Source organism: Aythya fuligula, chromosome 8, assembly GCF_009819795.1.
Source record: "Aythya fuligula isolate bAytFul2 chromosome 8, bAytFul2.pri, whole genome shotgun sequence".
NCBI lineage: Eukaryota > Metazoa > Chordata > Aves > Anseriformes > Anatidae > Aythya > Aythya fuligula.
The window spans coordinates 9,085,975-9,105,588 of NC_045566.1; the positions used below are offsets into that span (position 1 = coordinate 9,085,975).

At 41.1% G+C, this 19,614-nt stretch overlaps 1 protein-coding gene across 1 annotated transcript; it reads left to right on the forward strand.

The window, feature by feature from the left end:
• Positions 1-65: 65 nt before the first annotated feature.
• On the forward strand, positions 66-17,629 carry MKNK1 (MAPK interacting serine/threonine kinase 1). Its single transcript, XM_032192460.1, has 12 exons — positions 66-119; positions 3,588-3,686; positions 4,502-4,599; positions 5,999-6,078; positions 7,506-7,579; positions 9,265-9,369; positions 12,413-12,468; positions 13,029-13,124; positions 13,380-13,574; positions 14,130-14,294; positions 14,898-14,941; positions 15,854-17,629. The coding sequence occupies exons 2-12, from the start codon at positions 3,590-3,592 to the stop codon at positions 16,080-16,082; spliced, it is 1,239 nt and encodes a 412-aa protein (XP_032048351.1). The 5' UTR covers positions 66-119; positions 3,588-3,589; the 3' UTR covers positions 16,083-17,629.
• Positions 17,630-19,614: the final 1,985 nt, after the last annotated feature.

Genomic DNA, 19,614 nt, shown 5'->3' on the forward strand with positions numbered 1-19,614 from the left:
TTCCTTTTCAGCTACAGAACAGCCCGGCTCAAGCAAGACCCAGTTTTGAAGCAGGTGGTAGCACTTGGACTCTCTGCTTAAGCTGCTTCCTCTCTTTGAATTCAAACGCCCAAACCAAGGTATCTGCTTCTTAATAGAACGAGGCATCCGCACCGTGTTCTTCAAATGCTTCCTGGACATGTGTGTGCTTGGTTTTAAAACCCACCCTTCCTTCCTTTGGGAAAGCAGATTAGAATGAGAGAGGGGTTACTTCTGGGTAGTGGATTTTGGCATGTGTGTGTGTGTGGAGTTTTTGGAAGCAAGACGAAAGGTAATGGATGCAGTGAAACTTGTGATTTCTTTTTTGTTGTTCTTCACTTGTCGTTATTTGTGAGCCTTCTTTATGGTAAGTGCTTTTGTTCCTCCTTTTGAACATAGCTGTAGACGCCACAATTGCGAAAGGAAAAGGCTGTAACTATCGCCTTCCCACACAAGCTCTGAATAATGCATATGTTAAATATTGCCTCAACACTGAATTATGATGATAACAACATGCAGGACTTCAACAAAGTTGCAGTTAAGACAAACTTACTCTTTTTCTTTTCCTCACAGTGTGGATTTTGCTGGGTTGTGTTATCCTGTGAGCAGTAATCCTGACCTGTCTGGAAAAGAAGGACAGATCAGAATTGGAACTGTTGCCTATTTCTTCAGCTTTTGTCAGGCTGTTAGTTGAACTGTAGTCTCTTAGAGAGCAGTTTGACTCTCTTACGGTTGAGAGGGACGTAAGAAGTGTTCTTTATCAAAGGTTTGACTAGTCTGCTCCAAACACCAAATGCTGTTCCACTCTCACCTGCCAGCACTCAGCCAGAATAGATTACAAGGTGGGTGGACAAGTTCATTTGTTGGAAGCAGGGGTTCAACGCTTCGGGCCACGTTGTAAAATGACCTTTAAATGACAGAGTGAAGTGTTCCTCTCGGACCTGATGTCTCTGTGGGCTGTTTCCCTCCGGAGCAGTTCATCCAGTCTGGGCTTTCTGTCTGGCAGGGTGAGTTTCCTGAGAGCACCAAGTGTCCTTGTCACAAGAGGTAGTCATGCAGTATGCAAAGCGCCCGAGCAGTGCTTGGATGGCTGAGGCACGCTGTCTTCCAGTGTCATCAGAAACTCCTCGGTATACGGTCACAGAAACACGTTGCTTTGAAAGCTTGAAGAACTCCTAAAGCATTTGCCTGATTTAAAAGGAATTTTATTGTCATTGCAGTCATTAAGCTTAGGACTAGTACCTCATAACACACTGAATAATGACAATGAAGCTATGATATCTTAAAAGGAAAAGCTGTTTTGGCAGAGAAGGAAACTACACGATGATGTGAAATTGCAGAACGGAAGGGCAAAAAAAAAATAAATCTAATTAGCAAACATTTCATGCATGTCTGATAGCAAATTTGGTCTAGACTATAGGGTAAAAACATCAGCTTTTCAGTAATTTGGTTTCTGTAAAGATGACTATTGAACTTCCTGGTTTCAAGGAAGCGGTTCGCTGTAATTTAGGAATTGAGTCAGACTAAAGGGAATTGAAATAATGCAGTGAGCTATTAAACACCGGTGTAAATACCATAGCCAACTGGCAGGGTGCAGGAGATGGTCGTGAAGAAAGATGTCAGTTTTGCTAAGGTGCAGGATTTGTCTCCTGTTTTTTTCCTAGTTTTTAGTTTCCTTTAAAAGTTCTGAATCCACGTAAAATTTGAAACGCAATAGAACTCTCTGGGTATGACTAAATGACCAGACCCTTTGACAAGTCAATAAAATGACTTGTTTAACACTTTCTGGAAATCAAGCGCCTCCTTCAAAAAGACCAGCTCTTAACTCTGAGCGGCTTCATGTGCATTGTTTTAATCCCAACTCAGAATAATTTCTAATGCAGGATGAAGTGACAGCTGTCAAAGCCTAGCTTTAAAAAGTAAAGTTAAAGTGAAATTATATAAACATCAGTTTGAGTTAAAAAAAATTGTTTCCTCAGAAGTAGGTAAAATGCATGCCTGTATATTTCTTATTGTGTTTCAGGACTTGCATTTGTCTTCCATTGTGATGATCTCTTCGTGCCTTCTGCTTAAGACTTGAAAATTAGGATTTACTGTTGTCATGATGAGATGATTGTGGCTTTGAGTGATGCATTTTTGAGTGGCTCAGTAAGAGAGAGGGCTTTCAAAATAGCATGGCTGTTTGAGACAAGGTATAAGTTCTAAGTGACTTTCATAAGAGCTGTTACTGACAGATATTGACAAGAAAAATCCCTTTTCTTTGCTTTGCTGTATTGGTAGATTGTTGTGTAATATTTTCTGCCTCAGAATTTCTGTGTTGTAAGAGTACCTTGGAAACAGTGAAAGGCAGAAAAACAGTTAGGAAGTTTAAAAAACAACCTTCTGTTCAAAAAGGCTCTCTGTTAAAGGAGAATTGCCAGAAAAGTTGTTTTTAGGGCTTGCTCTAGTGTCATTGCCAGTGTTCTCAGAATTATACTATTTCTAGGGATCTAGTTTTTTTTCTGTAATAAAAGATCTTTATTAGTGAATTTAGAAATCCCACTGGCTCTATAATGTTTTAGCAGTGCTTCGTTTCTGCCTTAAAGAATTTAAGCCATGATTTTCAACTGTTAGCACCAACGTGGCAGGATATTACTGAAGTTATGGAGAAATGCTCGTGTGAGTGCCCTGTGGAGTCATTTAAGCTTCTTGGAGACAGGTTAGCTGTGTGAAGCAGCCTCTGTCAGAAAAGGCATATGGCACTGCTTTTGTTTAGACCTCCTGTAATTACAAGAGGCTGTTTTTTCTTTTTCTGCCCCATTATCTTGCATCAGTGAATTGTTACCTCTGACTAAGCTATTGTAATATCTGCAGCTGGTAATGCAGGAAAAAGAAAAATCTAAATGCCACAAACGCTGTTCACTTTGGAGCATAGGTTATCCACTGATCTCTGGTTTAGAAAGGGAAATCATGGCTCTATGAGAAATGTGTTGCTGGCCTGTTGTCAGCGTAAGCTGACCTAGATTGCTCCTCTGACCTGGCGAGTCCTGCGGTTGCTTCGTTTTGCTGGTTTGTTTGAGATGCAATTAAACAAAACCCTTCCCATTCCCCACCTTCCTTCTGCTTGGGAGCTCATTTTCTTAAGCTGACTTGAAAACATCTGTGGAACAGTAGCATAGCATAGCCTGGCACCCTTAGGAAGGCTGAAAATCCTGTCTTCAGCCTTCCAACCTGAGCTGTTCTACAATTCACGGCATGTTTTATGTTGAGGGTAGCTCATGGTGGTTGCTGGTGAGGTTGTTCCCGTGCTTTGCTCTAGTTTGCTGCGAGAGGAAAATTAACAACAGATTCATAATTACTTTCTTCTGTTTTTACATTTTTTTTTTAATCAAGCTTCCCAAAAGCTGGTAATCAGAACTGAAATTGTCTTTTTAGCTTTCCTCTGTTGTTTTGGGGGAGAGATGTCAGCCTGTGATGAAGAACCAGGGAGACTGTTGGATAGCTTAAGGACATAAATGGATGAGTGTGTGTTCATTTTTCTCCTGAAGTAATCAATTGTGTGTTAAGCACCTTTATGTTCTGCCACACACAGATGGTCAGCAGTCAGCCTCTCCCCATAGCAGACAGTGGGAAAAGAAAAAAGAAGAAAAGAACCCGAGCCACAGATCATGTCCCTGGGAAATTTGAAGGTTGGTGGCAGTTTCTGAGCTTTTAATTAGAATGGTTTGTTTTCTCTCTGTTGTTCACCATTTTAATAGCTAAACATTGCTTTTTGGCCAACATTATAAATCAACATTTCTGTATTACTTTGTCTGCAATGTTTCAGTCTTTGGTCACTTTTTTTTTCTGGTAGCTGTGAAAACTATGCATCCAATTCATGCTTGATTTTTTAATAGGAACAGTGTTTTGACTGACTAGATGTGAGCACAAATGCTGATGTGTTGTCAGTAGAATACAGTTCAGTGAGACAAAACTTGGTTGGTATAAAACTTAGTGGGTAGGTAGCATTTAAGGTAGATGGCAAATTGAGATGGTAGCCATCCTCTGGAGTGAAGTCTTAAAATTTTAATTCTACTCAAAACATTATCTGCAAGTAAATCTGGTGTGGTAGGCATTTTCTGATCAAGGAGTGAAATGCCTCCTGCCTCAACAAAGTTAGTTCCAAGTTTTAAATGAAGACAGGGAAGGTGGATGCGATCCTAGCAGTCGGTGAGATAAGATGTTGCCTGTATGAGCAAACTTGTAATTTTGCTGCTGGGATGAAGTAAATCTACTTTAAATTTGCTTGGAAGTTGAGGAGGGGAAAAAAAGTGAAAAATGAAGCATAATTAAGTCTGGCATATCTACTTTCATACTGCATAAATCTATTTTCTGTCTTCATTGCCAAGGGAATTTTCTCAGTTGCTGTCATGTGACGGATGCTCATCAGATAAATAGCTCATCTTGATGGTATTCACTGAAATGCTTTGGCTAATGTGTCCTGTCTGCTGGATTTCTTTGGCAGATTTGTACAAGCTGACTGCTGAACGTCTTGGCAAGGGAGCATATGCAAAAGTTCAGGGTGCTGTCAGCCTCCAAACTGGGAAAGAATATGCAGTAAAAGTAAGTACAGATTAAAAGCAGTGTCACTTCCGCCTGTAACGTGTTTTCTCACTCCTAGAATCTCAGTGAAAACCTGTAATAGTGTGTAATAGCAAAAGCTTTTAGAAAATTCTTGATGCTTGAAATCAACCTGTTTTATAACCATTGATAGATCTGTCATTCTGAGTCTTGTGCCTCCAGAGTAAACCAGAATATCTGCTGCAGATAAAAGTCCCAGACAGTAAATGACGATGTAACAGTTTGATCTCGGGGCCTGCTTTTCTCTCCTGTTCTGATTTGATTGTAGTCCTACCTGTTTTTATCTTGTCTTGTGTTAGAAGAGGCAGTCATTATCTAGGATGGCCTACCAAGTAATGCAGGCTTTTGAGAATGATGCTCTCTGAACAGCAAATACAGACATTTTTCATGTAAAACTATTTTATTTTTTGATGGGGTGAATTTTCTGTAATGCTGTTATATTGGTTGTAAGGGCTCATTTACAGATTTGTGGTTGGCGTGAGTCTCCCCATTTAATTAACAGCACAAGTAGTAATAGAAAAACTTTATGCTTGATTCTTCTGCAAAAAATATAGTCACAAAATTTTAATCCTCTTCGAAAACCTCATCCTGAAGATGCTATAACTTTGTGAAACTGTTGAAATCTATGGTTAGAAATAAGCAGCTACTTTATGAGTTAGACGGGTTCAGATACTGGAGAGATCTGGCTGTAAAAAGGAGAAACCGATCCCAAATAGGGGTGGTGGGAGTATCTGCAGTAATGCCATGAGCTTTCAGTTCACGTAGCAGTCTTTCAGTCTCAGCCTCTGCGGAAAGCCCTTGTCCTTTGCTCTCTTCCAGTCTGAGGAGTGTGTGAAGGCAGGTGACTTCTGATGGCAGTGCAGAAGGGCTTTGAGATTCCATGTATGTCTGCTTTAATACCTTAGGTCCTGCTGCTGGGTCTCTGTGAAACTTGCAGCATGAGCCAATGTCTCTTTCTGTGGCAAATTTACTACTTCTTAGTTAAATGCCTGTAATGATGAATGTCGCCTTTTTCACTGTTCAGTGTCTGATATGACTCAAATCTATTTTTGCCAGAACTCAAAAGGATATCCTTTTGTGCACATCAGAGTTAAAAATGATGCAAGAAAAAGCTTCTGGTAACTGCTCAGTCACTGTGGTAACATGTGGATTTAGTTCCTTTCTTCTCTTCCTGTTCTCATTTCTCCTGGGCTTTGAATGCTTTCCAGAACTCTGCTGACACTGTCAGTAGATGACAGAGAAGTTCAACAGACAGATGTGGAGTATCTCTCTCTGGTGGACATGAATGAGATTCAGGTTCTAGATCAGTTATCCAATTCTAGACCCACGTGCACAATTCCTGCAGTCATTTTCCAAATACGAGCTCTGTCTCTTTCCACAGATCATTGAAAAAAATGCTGGCCACAGTCGGAGTCGGGTTTTTCGAGAAATAGAAACGCTGTACCAGTGCCAGGGTAACAAGTAAGTATAGAGTCTCGTGTTTATTTAAAGTATCTTGAGTTTTTATTTATTTATTTTTGATTTAAACCTCTTTATATGCGATCTGGTTAGGAGCTTTGCAGTAGTCTCTGTAAAACCAGTTGAAAATCAGACTTGACCTGCTCAAAATGAGAATTTCCTCTTACCTGGGAAGTTTAGGGAAATGTTTACAAATGAAGTCACGTAGCTTGATCAGCATCCAGGTCAGTGTAGTCTGACTGTGCTTCAATGATATGTGGCTTTTGTCCAAATAAGGAATCAGCGTTTTGATACTTCCCTTGTGATTTCATCATTGGCAAAAGTCGATCTGGTTAAAGCTGCTGTTGAATGCAACAGTCTTGCCCTTCCTTTCTTAATGTGTGGTTTTGCCTCCTCTTTTGTGTCAGTCCTTCTGCTTTTGCACTGGAACTCTTAGATGAGCTAAAAGCTAATTTAGTTTTCATTTGAATGAGTGTGCTGACTTCACACAGCCACAGGATAAAGCAAATGTAAAGCTGCCAGTCATGTCTGACAAGGAGCGAGAGCCTGCGCTGCCAGTGGCAGCATGCTCTGAGACCAGTTTAAGCCAATTCTGAAACTACTCCTTTAGATGTCTTTGTTCTGTAATTGTTAGAATATATCCTGCAGCTGTTATCTGTAGTACAGTTGTGTAGCTCACATTAAACTTTTATTTTTTATTATGATGCTTAAAGATAATCTAAAACCAAGCTTGTTTACTGAAGTCGTGGGTTTAAGTTGTGCCACAGAAAAGCAGATTAATATTCGTTCTGTGTGCAGTTAAGAGCACACAAGGTCACCCGGTGCATAACTGATTTAAAAACGGCAGTTCTCATGAGCACATGCATAATTCAGATTTTGTATTTTCTATAAGTTTTGAAGAAATCTAACTTCAAGGTTGGACATTCTGAGGGCAACCTGGGATATATATGTTGCACTGCAAAGACTGTATGCTAGCTAAACAGAAGTTAGTCTAAAAATGGCAAGTTATGAACCAAACTTAATGTCATGCTGACAAATGCCTGTCTCCTCCAATCCCTGTGTGTTCTGCCTTGTGATTTCCAGAGAGAAAGAATGCCAATTTAATTATTTTTTTGCTCTTGCCTTCAGCACAAACGCGCTCTTCCAAATGATCGAATATAGCCTATTATTATCAGTTATCTTCCCCTCAATTGAGCAGTAGCAGAAGGCATTCACAATCCTGTCTGATGAAAATTTTGGTGTTTGGCCTGTTTACACTGCTTAAATCTCAGTGTGAATTGGAAATGTGATTTTAATGCTACAGGCAACCAAAGCAACTCGTGTAATTAATACTCTTATTTTTGGTTACTTCTGGCACTTCCTGATTATCCGTAGTGAAACTCTTCATTGCTCTCTTTATGCTGTGTTTCATTCTGCTATTTTTTTTAAAGGAACATTTTGGAATTAATAGAATTTTTTGAAGATGACGCAAGATACTACCTTGTCTTTGAGAAGCTGCGAGGAGGTACTGTCCAGTAACTGTGCCTTTGCTCGTTGAGTCATGTTGTCTTGTTTGTGTCAATGTTTTAGAGGAAAATGAAGAGCTTGCTGTAAATGGTTGACAATTTTAAGACAAAGAAGCTGCAGAGTATATACAAAGCTTAAATTATGGCTATTCTTGAGAGATACCTGTGTTTGCAAAAAAGAAAATAGCATATGGATGGATGTGGTGGTGCTGTTGCAATCCCTCTCAATAGCTAAGCGATAGAAATACCAGCTCTACTAAAGCAGAGCTTTGCTCAGAGTATCTTCAGGCAAAGTACCATTTTGACAGCAAAAGTGCTAAAATTTAGCTTAGTATACTGAAGTTGCACGATTTAGTAGTCTTCCTCTTTTTTTTCTCTGAAACGGATTTTGGAAGATACTGGATGACATTTTAGTTTCTGAGGAATGCTGAAGAGGTGGTACAACCATGGCAGGAGTGCCCTACTATTGTTTTTGTTTGTAGGATTTTTCTATGAGTGCTGAATATAAAGTCTGGAGAATATGTTTCCATTGACACAATTCTTACCTGAGAGAGTTTGGAATATCAGCTGTATTCAGAAGGTTTATTCTGAAGTAAGCCTGCTTAGTGAAATGAGCATGTCAGGTGGCTCAGATCTGTTTTCTGCAAAATCTGTGGGCTTTTCCTGAAGGATGGTGACATTCAGGAACTGTTACCACTTCCTAAAGCTGCAAAGAACAACTAACTATACCAGGAAAGGAAAATCCTTTGAACTCTGTGCCCTGAAGAAATCTCTGTTAAGCTCAAAAGTGGTGTCATCAGCAAGGGAAGCCTTGTGTCTTTGAGATCTGATAATCCAGTCCAGATTGGCCTTCCTCCGGGCATCTGAAATGCTATTTCAAAGCACATCTGAAGAGTTTCTTTGTCCATCCTTCTTTCTGACTGTCTCTGCCAGCAAACATCTTTCCTTTTTCCTGTCTGATTCCTCACTGTGGAGGAGTGGCGGCAGCATTGATGGTGTAAGAATAAGATATCTCACAACAGAGTATGGCAGGTTTCCTTCCACATCTAGAATTTAAGATTAAAGACAAAATCACCTGAGGTATAAAATGTTTACTGTATTCAGAGCTAATCACAAATGTCAGTTACTTCTTGAAATTTTCTGCCTGATTGCTGTAATAAACATAGCTCCCTGGGTAAGGAAATGGAAGACAGTAGTTAGGCTATTTAATATGGTTGGATCTCTGGATTATGTGTAGTTAGTTTTTAAAGATTTCTTTTTTAATGTTTTGAGAAGATTGATGAAATTCACTTAAATATAAGGGGGAAAAAAAGCCTTTTTCCTTTCTTAAAGAGTTACCAACGGTGCTCTGAGCAAGTTACCAATCCTTCAGTATGCTCATAGCCGAGTTCTTCTCAGATGTCACATCCCTGGGCAAATTTTGCCTCAAGTTACTGTGTGAGCCTTACCTTGATGTCAGTGGGAATTGTGTATTTGCAGGTAGAATGTCTTTTCATTTTGATGATATTGAGACAAAAGTAACCTTTTTAAATGGTTTCTCTCTGGCCCTGTTCATACTGACGTCAGTTTTCCTTCTACTGCAGACCAGTAATGGCAATTGTATTTTAACCCTCTATTCACAGTATTTTCTCAGCACAGGCAGCATTTGTACTAAGGTTTCCTCTTCCACCTGTTACTCTTGCAGGCTCCATCCTGGCCCATATCCAAAAGCGGAAGCACTTCAATGAACGAGAAGCTAGCAGGGTAGTGAGGGATATTGCCTCAGCTCTAGATTTCCTTCATACAAAAGGTAAGAGAAGGCTGTCTCCATCTTCACTAGTGGATATTGTGTATTAGGATATGAAACTCGTTTTTATCCGCAAGTGACCAGCTTCAGCTTAGCTAGCATTTCCGTTTCCAGCCATGTCAGATGACTTGTGTTTTCCTCTATAATGATCTTTTCATAATGTGTTAAGATGGTATAGCCTTTTGAAGAATCAAAGATAAATAAGCAGCCAGGGAGAATTACCATTAGGGTTAAACTCTTTGCTTGTTCATGTTACCTAATTAACATGTAAAGATTGCTCAAAAGGGAGCTGATTTTCTTTTTAATTTCCTCCTCTTTCAGATCTACAGGGATGCTTTTCTTTGTGTTTACCTCAAGTTTCTGCTGGTTACAAGACCTCTGTATTAGCTTTTGGTCTCCACATTCAGGTCCCTACTGTTGAGTGAGAGACCTGCAAGTGAACCATAGTCCTTGTTTGGAGGTGTTCTCATTTCACGAGGGATATGCTCAGATTTAAAAGTAGTTTATGAAGAGTTCTTTTATTTTAAAATCTTTTCCTCCTTTTTTTTTCTACCTTGGAGTACTCTTGGTTCATTTCAAAATGTCTGTGTGCATCTTAGGGTATGTGTTCAAGTGGAATGTGGTAGATACATGTCCAGATATCTGGTGCTGCATAGATTAAGCAGATTTACTTAATGTTTGCTTTCATTTCATTACAGTGACTACCTCTGAATAAAATGATGTATAATTGAAGGCTATGCTTATTGTTTATTTTGGTAAACTCTCTGCTCATCTTGACATTTTTATTAGACAGATTTTACAGGTCATCAGCAGGTCTGCTTGGTGTCAAAATTGTTGAGTGCTGGCTTCAGTTCAATAAAACATTTAGTTGTAGGCTTTACTTTAAAGTTGCAGGACTGCTCATGTGCTTGAGAAGTTGAAATTATGGTATTTCAACCTTGATAGGTTGAACCTGTCAAAAAGAGAGCATAGCAATGCATAAGGAATAAATAAAGTGGTAAAACTGAGGAATATGGATCTTGTTGCATGTCATGACTATGATATCAGAGGTTAATTTCAATGTGAGGAAAAAAATAATTTGGATTAGGAAACTTGTTAATCTCCATAGCCTGGCCATGCAACGACTCAGAGTTCTAAACCTGTAGAAAATGTGGTCTTTGAACATCCATGTTTAGAAGATTTTGACTTTGAGTTATAAGGTGAATAAGAAACAGGAAACTTCGACTGGACATGTGGAGAAACTAATATTCAGTGTTTTAGTGCTGTAGGAGGTAGCGTAACAAATGAAAGTCCAGGAATGCTCTTCAAGCATACTTAACATCTACTCAGCTAGTATCTTCTTGCACTTCTCTCAGAGCATTTGGTTTTGATTCCCCATTCCCCCAAACAAAAGGGGTGTGATTCATTAAAATGGCTTTAGAGCAGCAATAGACTTTCCTTCTTGCCTGTTGCTGGGAATTGCTACAGTGGGGACGTCTTGCAGAATTGGCTGCTGCAACATGCCCTTTCATTTTATTGTTCTCTTTATGGTTCTTCCGTGTCACATTAAAATAATTAGTAAGTAGCATACAGAACGCTAAAGTAAACAGGAAATTAAAGCGGTTTTATTGCACAGCTTAGCAGTGAAGTGCTACAGCTAGATGCTTTAAAAAAATAATAAAAATTTGAATGAGGACAACTAATTTTTTTCTAGTAGTAGTTTAAAACTCAGCTGGATGATCATACTGCCTTACACCCACTTGGGGTATGTGTGCTTTATTACTAATAATCCACCGGAGGAGTGTTTAAAGGCAGTTGTTTTCTTTTCTCAGCGCTGTATGTGACTGCAAAATAAAACCTTATATAATCAGACATTTGAATTCAAGCTATAATACAAAAAAGCACTGTTAGGTTTCATACTGCAAGCTAAGCTAACTGCTGGGGGTTCTGTCAGCCTTGCTGTAAATGTCAGCATGGGCCATCCTGATGGATGTTTGTGGTGTTTCCCCTCTTCCATGCATAAACAATGTGAACTTTGTCATTCTGAAAGCTGATTCCTTTGATCAGTGCTATGCTATGATACCAGTGTTGTATTTTAAGTCATGTCTTGTGGTTTGTGCTGAAAAAGATTGGAAACTTAAGCAGAAGTTGGTGGGATACCTTGCTACAATACTTACCTCATGCTATGGAGTAGTAGCAAGCGTGCTTGGAGTTGCAGGGTTTTTAAGCAAGACTGGAAGGTGGTTAACAGCCAAATTGCTCACTTGATTTTATTTTTGCTGCTTGTTTTCTGCCCTCCAGTCTTGTTTGATCATATTAAATGGAGAACTGCCAGCAATGTGTGTTTAGGCAATTGAAGAACAGCTTTGACCACAAAGAACCACCATTGCCTGTGAATTGTGCAGATGAATACTTTGTGTTTCTCAACTGGGTCTGCCTTTTGTGGTAGCCATTGAGTGAATGAAGGAGCCCTCTGGTTGTTTTCCTTTACCCTTTTCTTCTGCATCTCACAACAAAGCCTTTATTTTTATTTTTGCCTCAGAAATTGATACGTAGCTGCATGTGGCTGTTAAAGGGGTTATATTTTCATCTGGGAGCTCAGTGTTTTCTTCTGGGAAGTGTGTCTTAGGTACTGTCTGTACTGGTAGGAGTTCAGTAAGTTACCAAATGATCCCTCTGGAAAGGAGGAGCTTCCAGTAGAAGGTACAAATATCCCTTGACTAAATTGTGCACACAAGAAAACTTTCCTACAGGTCAAGTCATCTTAATAAGCTATTTTTAATTAGCATATTTACTTTTAGGGTAGGTCAAAACGTTCCAGTGTTAGCAGGTTCTTATTTGCTTGATTGACATTATGTACATTTAAGGATGATAAAGGCATAGCGGGATGCAATGGTTTCTTTTTATAAATAAGTATTGCAGTTTGGTTATTTGCTCTATCATCACAGGATGTGTGTGTGTAAACTCAGGCCTAGAATATTTTCCACACCACTTTCTAATACAGAGGAGTAATGAGAAGTAAAACAAGAGAGTGTTTTCTGTAACAAACATTTGTGCTCTTGTGTAGGTATTGCTCACAGGGATCTGAAGCCTGAAAACATCCTGTGCGAATCTCCAGAAAAGGTGCTGCTCCGGTCTCTCAACTTACTGAAGTGTGTTTTTTTTTAACTTAGTTTCCAAAGCCAGTGCTTACATTCTATCTGTTCTCTTCTTGAAGATTTCTGAATCAATTAGTGAATCTCAACTAAATTTAACATAAATAAGCCTGAAAGATGTTAAATTCTTCTGTGAGCTGTAAAAATGCAAGCATCTGGCTAGATGATAAAAAGCCAGCTGCTTTCAGAGCGGGCATGACAATTACAACTTAGCATCATCTGTACTGAGGCAGTACCCAGATGGACAAGCGACATCTGCAGTCCTGCTGGTCACATTCTGTATAGTTCCCAAACTGCTCCAGTGTGGAGCCAACCAAGTAGAAAAATAAGGTGGTGGGATGTGGGAGCAGTTGGGGCAGATTAGGTAAATGCAAGGGGTAGAATATCCGTGTAAGAGTGGGTTTCACTAGGCCTGCTGCTGCAGAACAGCTTGTATTCTGTCCTGAATTTTTCCATGTGATGCGGTGTTCACACATACTGCATTAGTCCTTGTCTTCTAAATCTCTTAATATTTTGTCTTCTTTTTAGGTATCACCAGTGAAAATATGTGACTTTGATCTTGGTAGTGGAGTGAAGCTGAATAGTGCATGTACTCCCATCACTACTCCAGAACTAACAACACCGGTAAGAGACCTAGTTTGGCTTCATGTTTCTCCCATTCCACCATAAAACAAATTTTCGCGTCTCCAGAGGAAAGCATCTAAAAGGCTTACTACATCAACACTGAGTGGTGTGGATAGTTCTTTTAAAGCAGGCATATGTCAAAAAAAAAAAAAAAAAAGATCAGGAATAAAAAAACCACCACCAACAAAAACTACCTGTGAGCTTTGTCTTGATTTAGCCCTCCCTTTGAAAATTTGCTCAAATTTGGTTTTCTAGTGTGGATCAGCAGAGTACATGGCACCCGAAGTGGTTGAAGTCTTCACAGAGGAGGCCACGTTCTATGACAAGCGGTGTGATCTTTGGAGCCTGGGAGTGATTCTGTACATCATGCTCAGCGGTTACCCCCCTTTTGTGGGCAACTGTGGCACAGACTGTGGCTGGGACAGAGGAGAAGTCTGCAGAGTTTGCCAGGTGAGTGCATGTACAGGGCACGCTTGAGAGAGTGCACTTAGCCTCATCAATGTAGGGTGTAAGAGTAGCCATAATACCAACGCTGAAGAGTTGTGTAACAGAACCAGATATGTGGGAAGATAAGCCCACACTGAGAATTAAGGCTGGTGATATGGCTTCAAACTAAAGGAGGGGAGATTTAGATTAGAGGTTAGGAGGAAATTGTTCCCTTGGGTGGTGAGGCACAGGAGCAGGTTGCCCAGAGGTGGATGCTGAGCTCCAAGAGAGTCTCCATGCAGGGCTTGAATTTTTTCTTTCTTAAAACTGAGTACATTGACTTCACTGTTTCTGTGGGGAGAGAGAGTTGTCAGCAGCCAGTGTATCACGGCCATCTGAGGATGTGCTGAATCACTGTGGAGCTGCCTCTCACTCTCCATTGACTCAGGAAGGAGACCGCATGGTTTCAGCTATCACTCACCACGTTAGGTGGATAAATTTGAGTAAGAAGAAAGCCACCTGAGAAATCATCTGGTTGCATTCTAGTTGCCGTTTAAATTAATTTTTCTCTTTTCCCAGAACAAGCTTTTTGAGAGCATTCAGGAAGGCAAGTATGAATTTCCCGACAAGGACTGGTCACATATATCCTCCGAGGCCAAAGATCTCATCTCAAAGTTGCTGGTTCGTGATGCCAAAGAGCGGCTTAGTGCTGCTCAAGTTCTGCAGCATTCATGGGTTCAAGGAGTACGTATTCCCAGTTACCATTTTTAAGGGTTATTTTCTTCATGAGTCGTAAACAAGCTGCTTCCTCCTTCTAAACATTTAGTAAAGATACTGCATGCTTTAACACTAATATTTTGATTAAATTATTTCCAGTGGCTTTATTCTTCCTGAAGCTCTGTGCGGTAAATATTTTGATGACTCTGTCAAGCTTTAAGTATTTTTTTTTAATTATCTCTTTATGTGTTTTAAATGGCTGTCTTGTGGATACCGAGCACTGCAGTGCACGCGTTATGGTGTTACTTTTTAATACAGTAATGCAGAACACTAGTAGATTTTAAAAGTAGTTCTAAAAGAACATTAGTATCTCCTTTTTGCTTTAGTTTCCAGTTCAGGAAAGAACAGGTAGACCCTATGGAGAGCTTCCCAAGCAAATGGTGCAGTCTTCTTGTGAGGGGAAAGATGGCTTAGGAATATGTCAACAGTGATTTGTAAATCCAGAGCAAAGTAGTTAATATGCAATATCCATTTGTTGTAAGTCTGGGCAAGTTGCATGATTTTTAATCATTAGAAGCTTGGTTCCCAGCTACTAACACATAACTAACTTTTCTTAACTGCTTCTTCTAGGAGGCTCCTGAAAGGGGGTTACCTACCCCTCAAGTTCTTCAAAGGTAACCATTTTTTCTTTTTTTAATGTCTATTGATGTCTATAAAACTGGTCAAGAACTGTTACTGAAGGAATGGGGACAGATAAGAGGTGACAAATCAGGGATAAGATCCCTGGTTAATGGTGCTACTTTATAAATGTGACAGCACTCATTTTGTTAAGAGCATCAGAAATATTAAAGCTGTGATTTTTCTTTATAACCTAATCTTGCTTGTTCATGGGAAAGGCGTTTCCTGTGGAGCATGGCTAATCTTAGACTCAAATAATGATGGTTTTGGCAGTTTGCTGCCCAGGAGGGGGAAAAAGGCATAAAGGCGTGTGTTATCCAAAGAGACTACGTTTTGATGGGTGAATAATCATCATATGTGCAGACTCGCATCTGACTTCCACTGGAGTTGGTGGTAATCACAGTAGCAATTTAACTGTGAGCAGGGCAGGATTCATTTAAAGAGGATGGCAGAGTTTGTATGCCAGAGGGTCTGAGTCACACATCTGTTTCCATTTCTACGTCTGCCACTGGTGACTCCAGGTTCTTTATGCCCTCAGAAATGCATTTCCTGAAGCCAGGTGTGCAGTTTTAGTGGGATTGCAGATCTCTGAAGAAAGACAGCATTGCCCCGTGTGCTTGTCCTTTTTTAACGTGTGCTAGCCAAGTGGCTACCTGGCTTTACATGGGGAGCCCTTGGCAGACTGAGGACTAGAGCTGTAGCTGTTTGCAAAGCCTGTGTGTTTCTGCTACGTATTGCTGGTTGTCACAACGAGGAGAGATGCACGTAATAACTGGTCATTTTGCCTGCTCTGTCAATATTTTGATAAGAGAAAGAAAACTGCCTGGAAATGCATATTTTTATCTGAGGGTAACCAGCTCCAGTGACTCTGTGTGTGTTGTAACTGCTTTCTCCTTTTCCCCCGAAAGGAATAGTAGCACGAAAGACCTGACGCTTTTTGCTGCTGAGGCTATAGCCCTTAACCGCCAGTTGTCTCAACACGAGAACGAGCTCAGTGCAGAGCAGGAGAGCGTTGCCCACGCCGTGTGCTCCATGAAGCTTTCTCCTCCGTCCAAATCCCGCCTCGCCAAGCGCAGAGCAATGACGCACGCCACCAAAAACAGTGACTTTCAGCCAGTTCCCCATAAAGCCTTTTAAACTTCTTTCCTGTTACGGGTTGGCAAGATCAGCCTGTTTTCTTACGTGGATTTTCGGTACTGATAAAAGCATCTCTGCTTCTGACTCTGATTAGAAGCTTGCTCTTGTGATGTGCTTTGTAACTTTAAGGGGATAGCTTTTTATGGGAGTGTTTTTGCCTGTCAGATTTGGTGCATTAAGATAATTTAACTGATCTTTTTAAGCTAGAGAAGATGGGTTTGCTGCTGTATTATCTGAGGTGATAAATCACAAACCTTTCATATTTTCTTCTTAGAAGAACACGCTTTAAATTTCAAATTTGAAAACATCAGGGGGAGAAATACTTTCTTGCTTTGCCTGGCAGAGCATAAAGTTTACATATCTATGGCTGCACTCTTTGCTGGCAGATCTTGCAAGGTGCTGCTGTTGGTGTCAGCAGCGGGGACTGTTCTCAACCAACAGTGCCCTAATTCTCCATCTGTAGACTCAAGAAGTGAAGGTGACTGGATGGATCTCTGTCTCCATACCTTCACTGGGCTTAAATTTTATGTGGATGATACTGCAAAGGTGCATGGGTCTCTTGGGCTTGTAGAGATGAGGAGGAATTTGTTGGTTTTTTATCCTGTTGGTAGTTTGTATCAGCATATGGGATAAATGTTGGGGGTATTTTGTTATTTTTCTGGTGTCTTGTTCTCAACTACAGTGTACTTCATATCATCCCATTTTTTTGTCCAGTGCCCCCTTCTCTTACAGTTATACTCTCAAGTCTGATAACCAAAGTATAACAGATGAATTCATATTTAATATCTGTTTTTTCTGTATTAATGCTATCCTCAGTTATATCTTCCTTTCTGGAAATTCATATTCCTTCAAGTCCTTTTGTATGCGTTACTTGGAGTTAACGTGAATGGACAAGCTTGAGTGACCTTTGGTGTGTGAATAATTCAGGGTTATCAAATGCAAAGGTACGTTTGTGCAAAAACAGTGCTGTAGCTGTGGCATTCTGCCTCCCGTAGTCACCTCTGGCTGGGTGGCCAGATTTCAGGTTCCAGCTTCAGCACTGTGATGCACCAGGGGTCGGGAGTAATTTGGGTGGCTACTGGCTGAAAAGCTGAAGATTTTGAGTGACCAAGGTGAGGTGTCCATTGAGAAGGACTTGGCTGTGGAGCACTTTCTGAAATATAAGCTGTGATAGTCGGGCTGGATGCTCGATGTGACGCACCTTAACCTTGCCAGCCATTTCTGAAAACATTCGCTGGGGCATCGTACGCAGGGTGGAGAGGGGTAGGAGGAGGGCCCCCAGTGCCAGCACAAAACACTCGCAAGGTGAATGAGAAGGAGTGAAGTGGCTGCTCCAACAAGTGCTTGGAAATAGAGAAGTCAAGGCTGAATGTCTCTGCATGGGCTGTTCAGAGCAGTTTTACATTATATTTTATCAGTGTGCGTGCAAGCTATTTTTATACAACATGCTGTATTTTGTGACTAATATTAAAGGTGTTCTTATTTAAAAAATTTTATACGTTGTGCCAGTGGATTATGAAATGTATTTTGCTTTGTTTTTATTAAAATATTTTAAGTTATGGATTTAACGCATTTGAGAATTTGTGTGTTTTTTTCTCTTGTTTTTTTTTTTTTTTTGGTGACACAAATTACGAATTACTTGCTTAATTCTCTGTGTTGCTGGGTTTAAGACATACTCTGAAGATTAAGTATACTCTTCACTTCTATGACTGTTGTTTTATTGGTCTCTGGAGCTCCTGTGATCTCAGCTTTGTTTGGCTGAGATCCTTCTGACCTTCATAAAATATCAGATAACTGAGGGCCTGTGAGCTTAGGAACTCGTCTGCCCAGTTACATTTTGTGTTCTTCCCTTTTGGTTTGTGTAAGCAAAAAGACTGAAGGTTGGCCGGGAGGGGTGGTGCGATGCAAAATACTCCTGGATGGATCCTCAAAGCCTGTCAGACTCCTGAAGCTGAAGCAGGAGCATTAGCATGGAACTGTGCACTGGGGACATTAACTATGCTGTTTGTCTGGAGCCAGAGGGGTCTGGTAGCTGTGGTAATGCCTTGGTAAGTGCTCCTGTGTGGGCTCTGCTCTGTGCCTGCTGCTACTCACTGCTGGTAGAGGTAGCCCCCGAGAGAGCAACTTGGTTCAAAGACCAAAGCTGCTATTGCTGTGTTCTCGGGTGACCTGTTACCAGCCCTTGTTCCCTTTTCTCTCTTTAAAAGCCAGCACGGAAAGTGAATCCCATGCATGTGAATGCACAGGGAGGAAAAAACTGGCTTGCTGGCCAGGTTTGCTTTCTTTTTACAAGAGAGCATGGGAGAAGAGGTTGAAATGTCCAAAGAGAACCTCAGTTTGGGGCTATTTTTGCCCTTGCCTTTGGCTAGTGGCATTAACCTGCAGAGACTCCTCATCCCTTCACAGCCGCAGCCAGGCAGGTCTGAGCGATGCCGTTCCCAGGCGAGCAAGTGCTCCTCTGGGCTTGAAGCCTCCTGTGTGAAGAGAAAGCTTCAGCTGTTGATCAGTGCTGTGCAAAGGATTTTAAGCGCTGGTGTGTGAAATGCTGGAAGTGCTGAGCAGGACTCGCACTGAATGGTTACACTTTGCCTGAAGGTTATGCCGAGCCTCTCGACTGATGGCTTGCGGCCCCATCTGGCTCTCGTGGTGCTCTCAGCTGCCTTGGATGCTGCCAGCAGCCGCCTCCACGTGTGACCTGTATTAGAGCATCTTTGCTCCCCGCTGGTACGTACTTGCAAACTCATCTGTTCAGGGCTTGAAGGTAAAATATTGGGCTTCGTACTGAAGAGCTAGAATCTGGTCATGCTTTCCTTCAAGGCATTAATCTCTGGCAGAGAGGGAGGCTGACAGCTGGTAGCAGTACATGCCAAAGCTGCGTAATGGTAGGAGCTAAGAAAACCTCCCCAGACATGGAAAAGGTGTTGATTTAAGCCAATTGTTCTGTTGGCAGATGTAAACTAGTTCTGACTGCTTCTTGCTGAGCAGTTTTTGAGGTTCTTTGGAGGTTTATGGCTTGTAGTCCATACAAGTTTGCATGGAGAAGGCTGTTTTGCCCTAAAGGTAGTCGGTGTGAGAGGTGGGATGCATTGCTGCTGGTGTGTCCCTGTATGGCTCACCTGCAACAATCAGCTCAGTCTGTGTCAAGCACTGGGTTTTGTTTCCTCTTCCAGAAGTCTGAACAACGGGAATCCCAAACCCTACAGCAGGCCCTGCATTTGTGCTCACCTTCCTTCCAAAGGCAGTCTTCCCACCATGTCCCGATCAGGTGCGTTAGTTCAGGGCTTTAAAACCACCTGCTTCTCGTCCCTTCTTCCCCTGGTAGGAGGGGTAGCACAGAGCACAGGAGGCCTTGTAGTGATACATGATACAAAAAAGACTCCTCAGTAGTACTGTTTTCACATCTCTTTGCCTCAAACTGAGAATCGAAGTCAGATTCAGCTGCTGGTCTAACAGGGCCCCCCTTGTCACAGAGGCCTCTTTCCCCTCTGATCTTTATCTTTCAATTACAGCTGAGTTTTCTTTAGGCTTTACA

Excerpts from the sequence above, each read along its gene's own strand:
- MKNK1 (XM_032192460.1), top strand. The coding sequence starts at position 3,590 with ATGGTCAGCAGTCAGCCTCTCCCCATAGCAGACAGTGGGAAAAGAAAA. Across the intron at positions 14,295-14,897 it reads AGCATTCATGGGTTCAAGGA|GAGGCTCCTGAAAGGGGGTT; the intron begins GTACGTATTCCC and ends TGCTTCTTCTAG. Across the intron at positions 14,942-15,853 it reads ACCCCTCAAGTTCTTCAAAG|GAATAGTAGCACGAAAGACC; the intron begins GTAACCATTTTT and ends TTCCCCCGAAAG.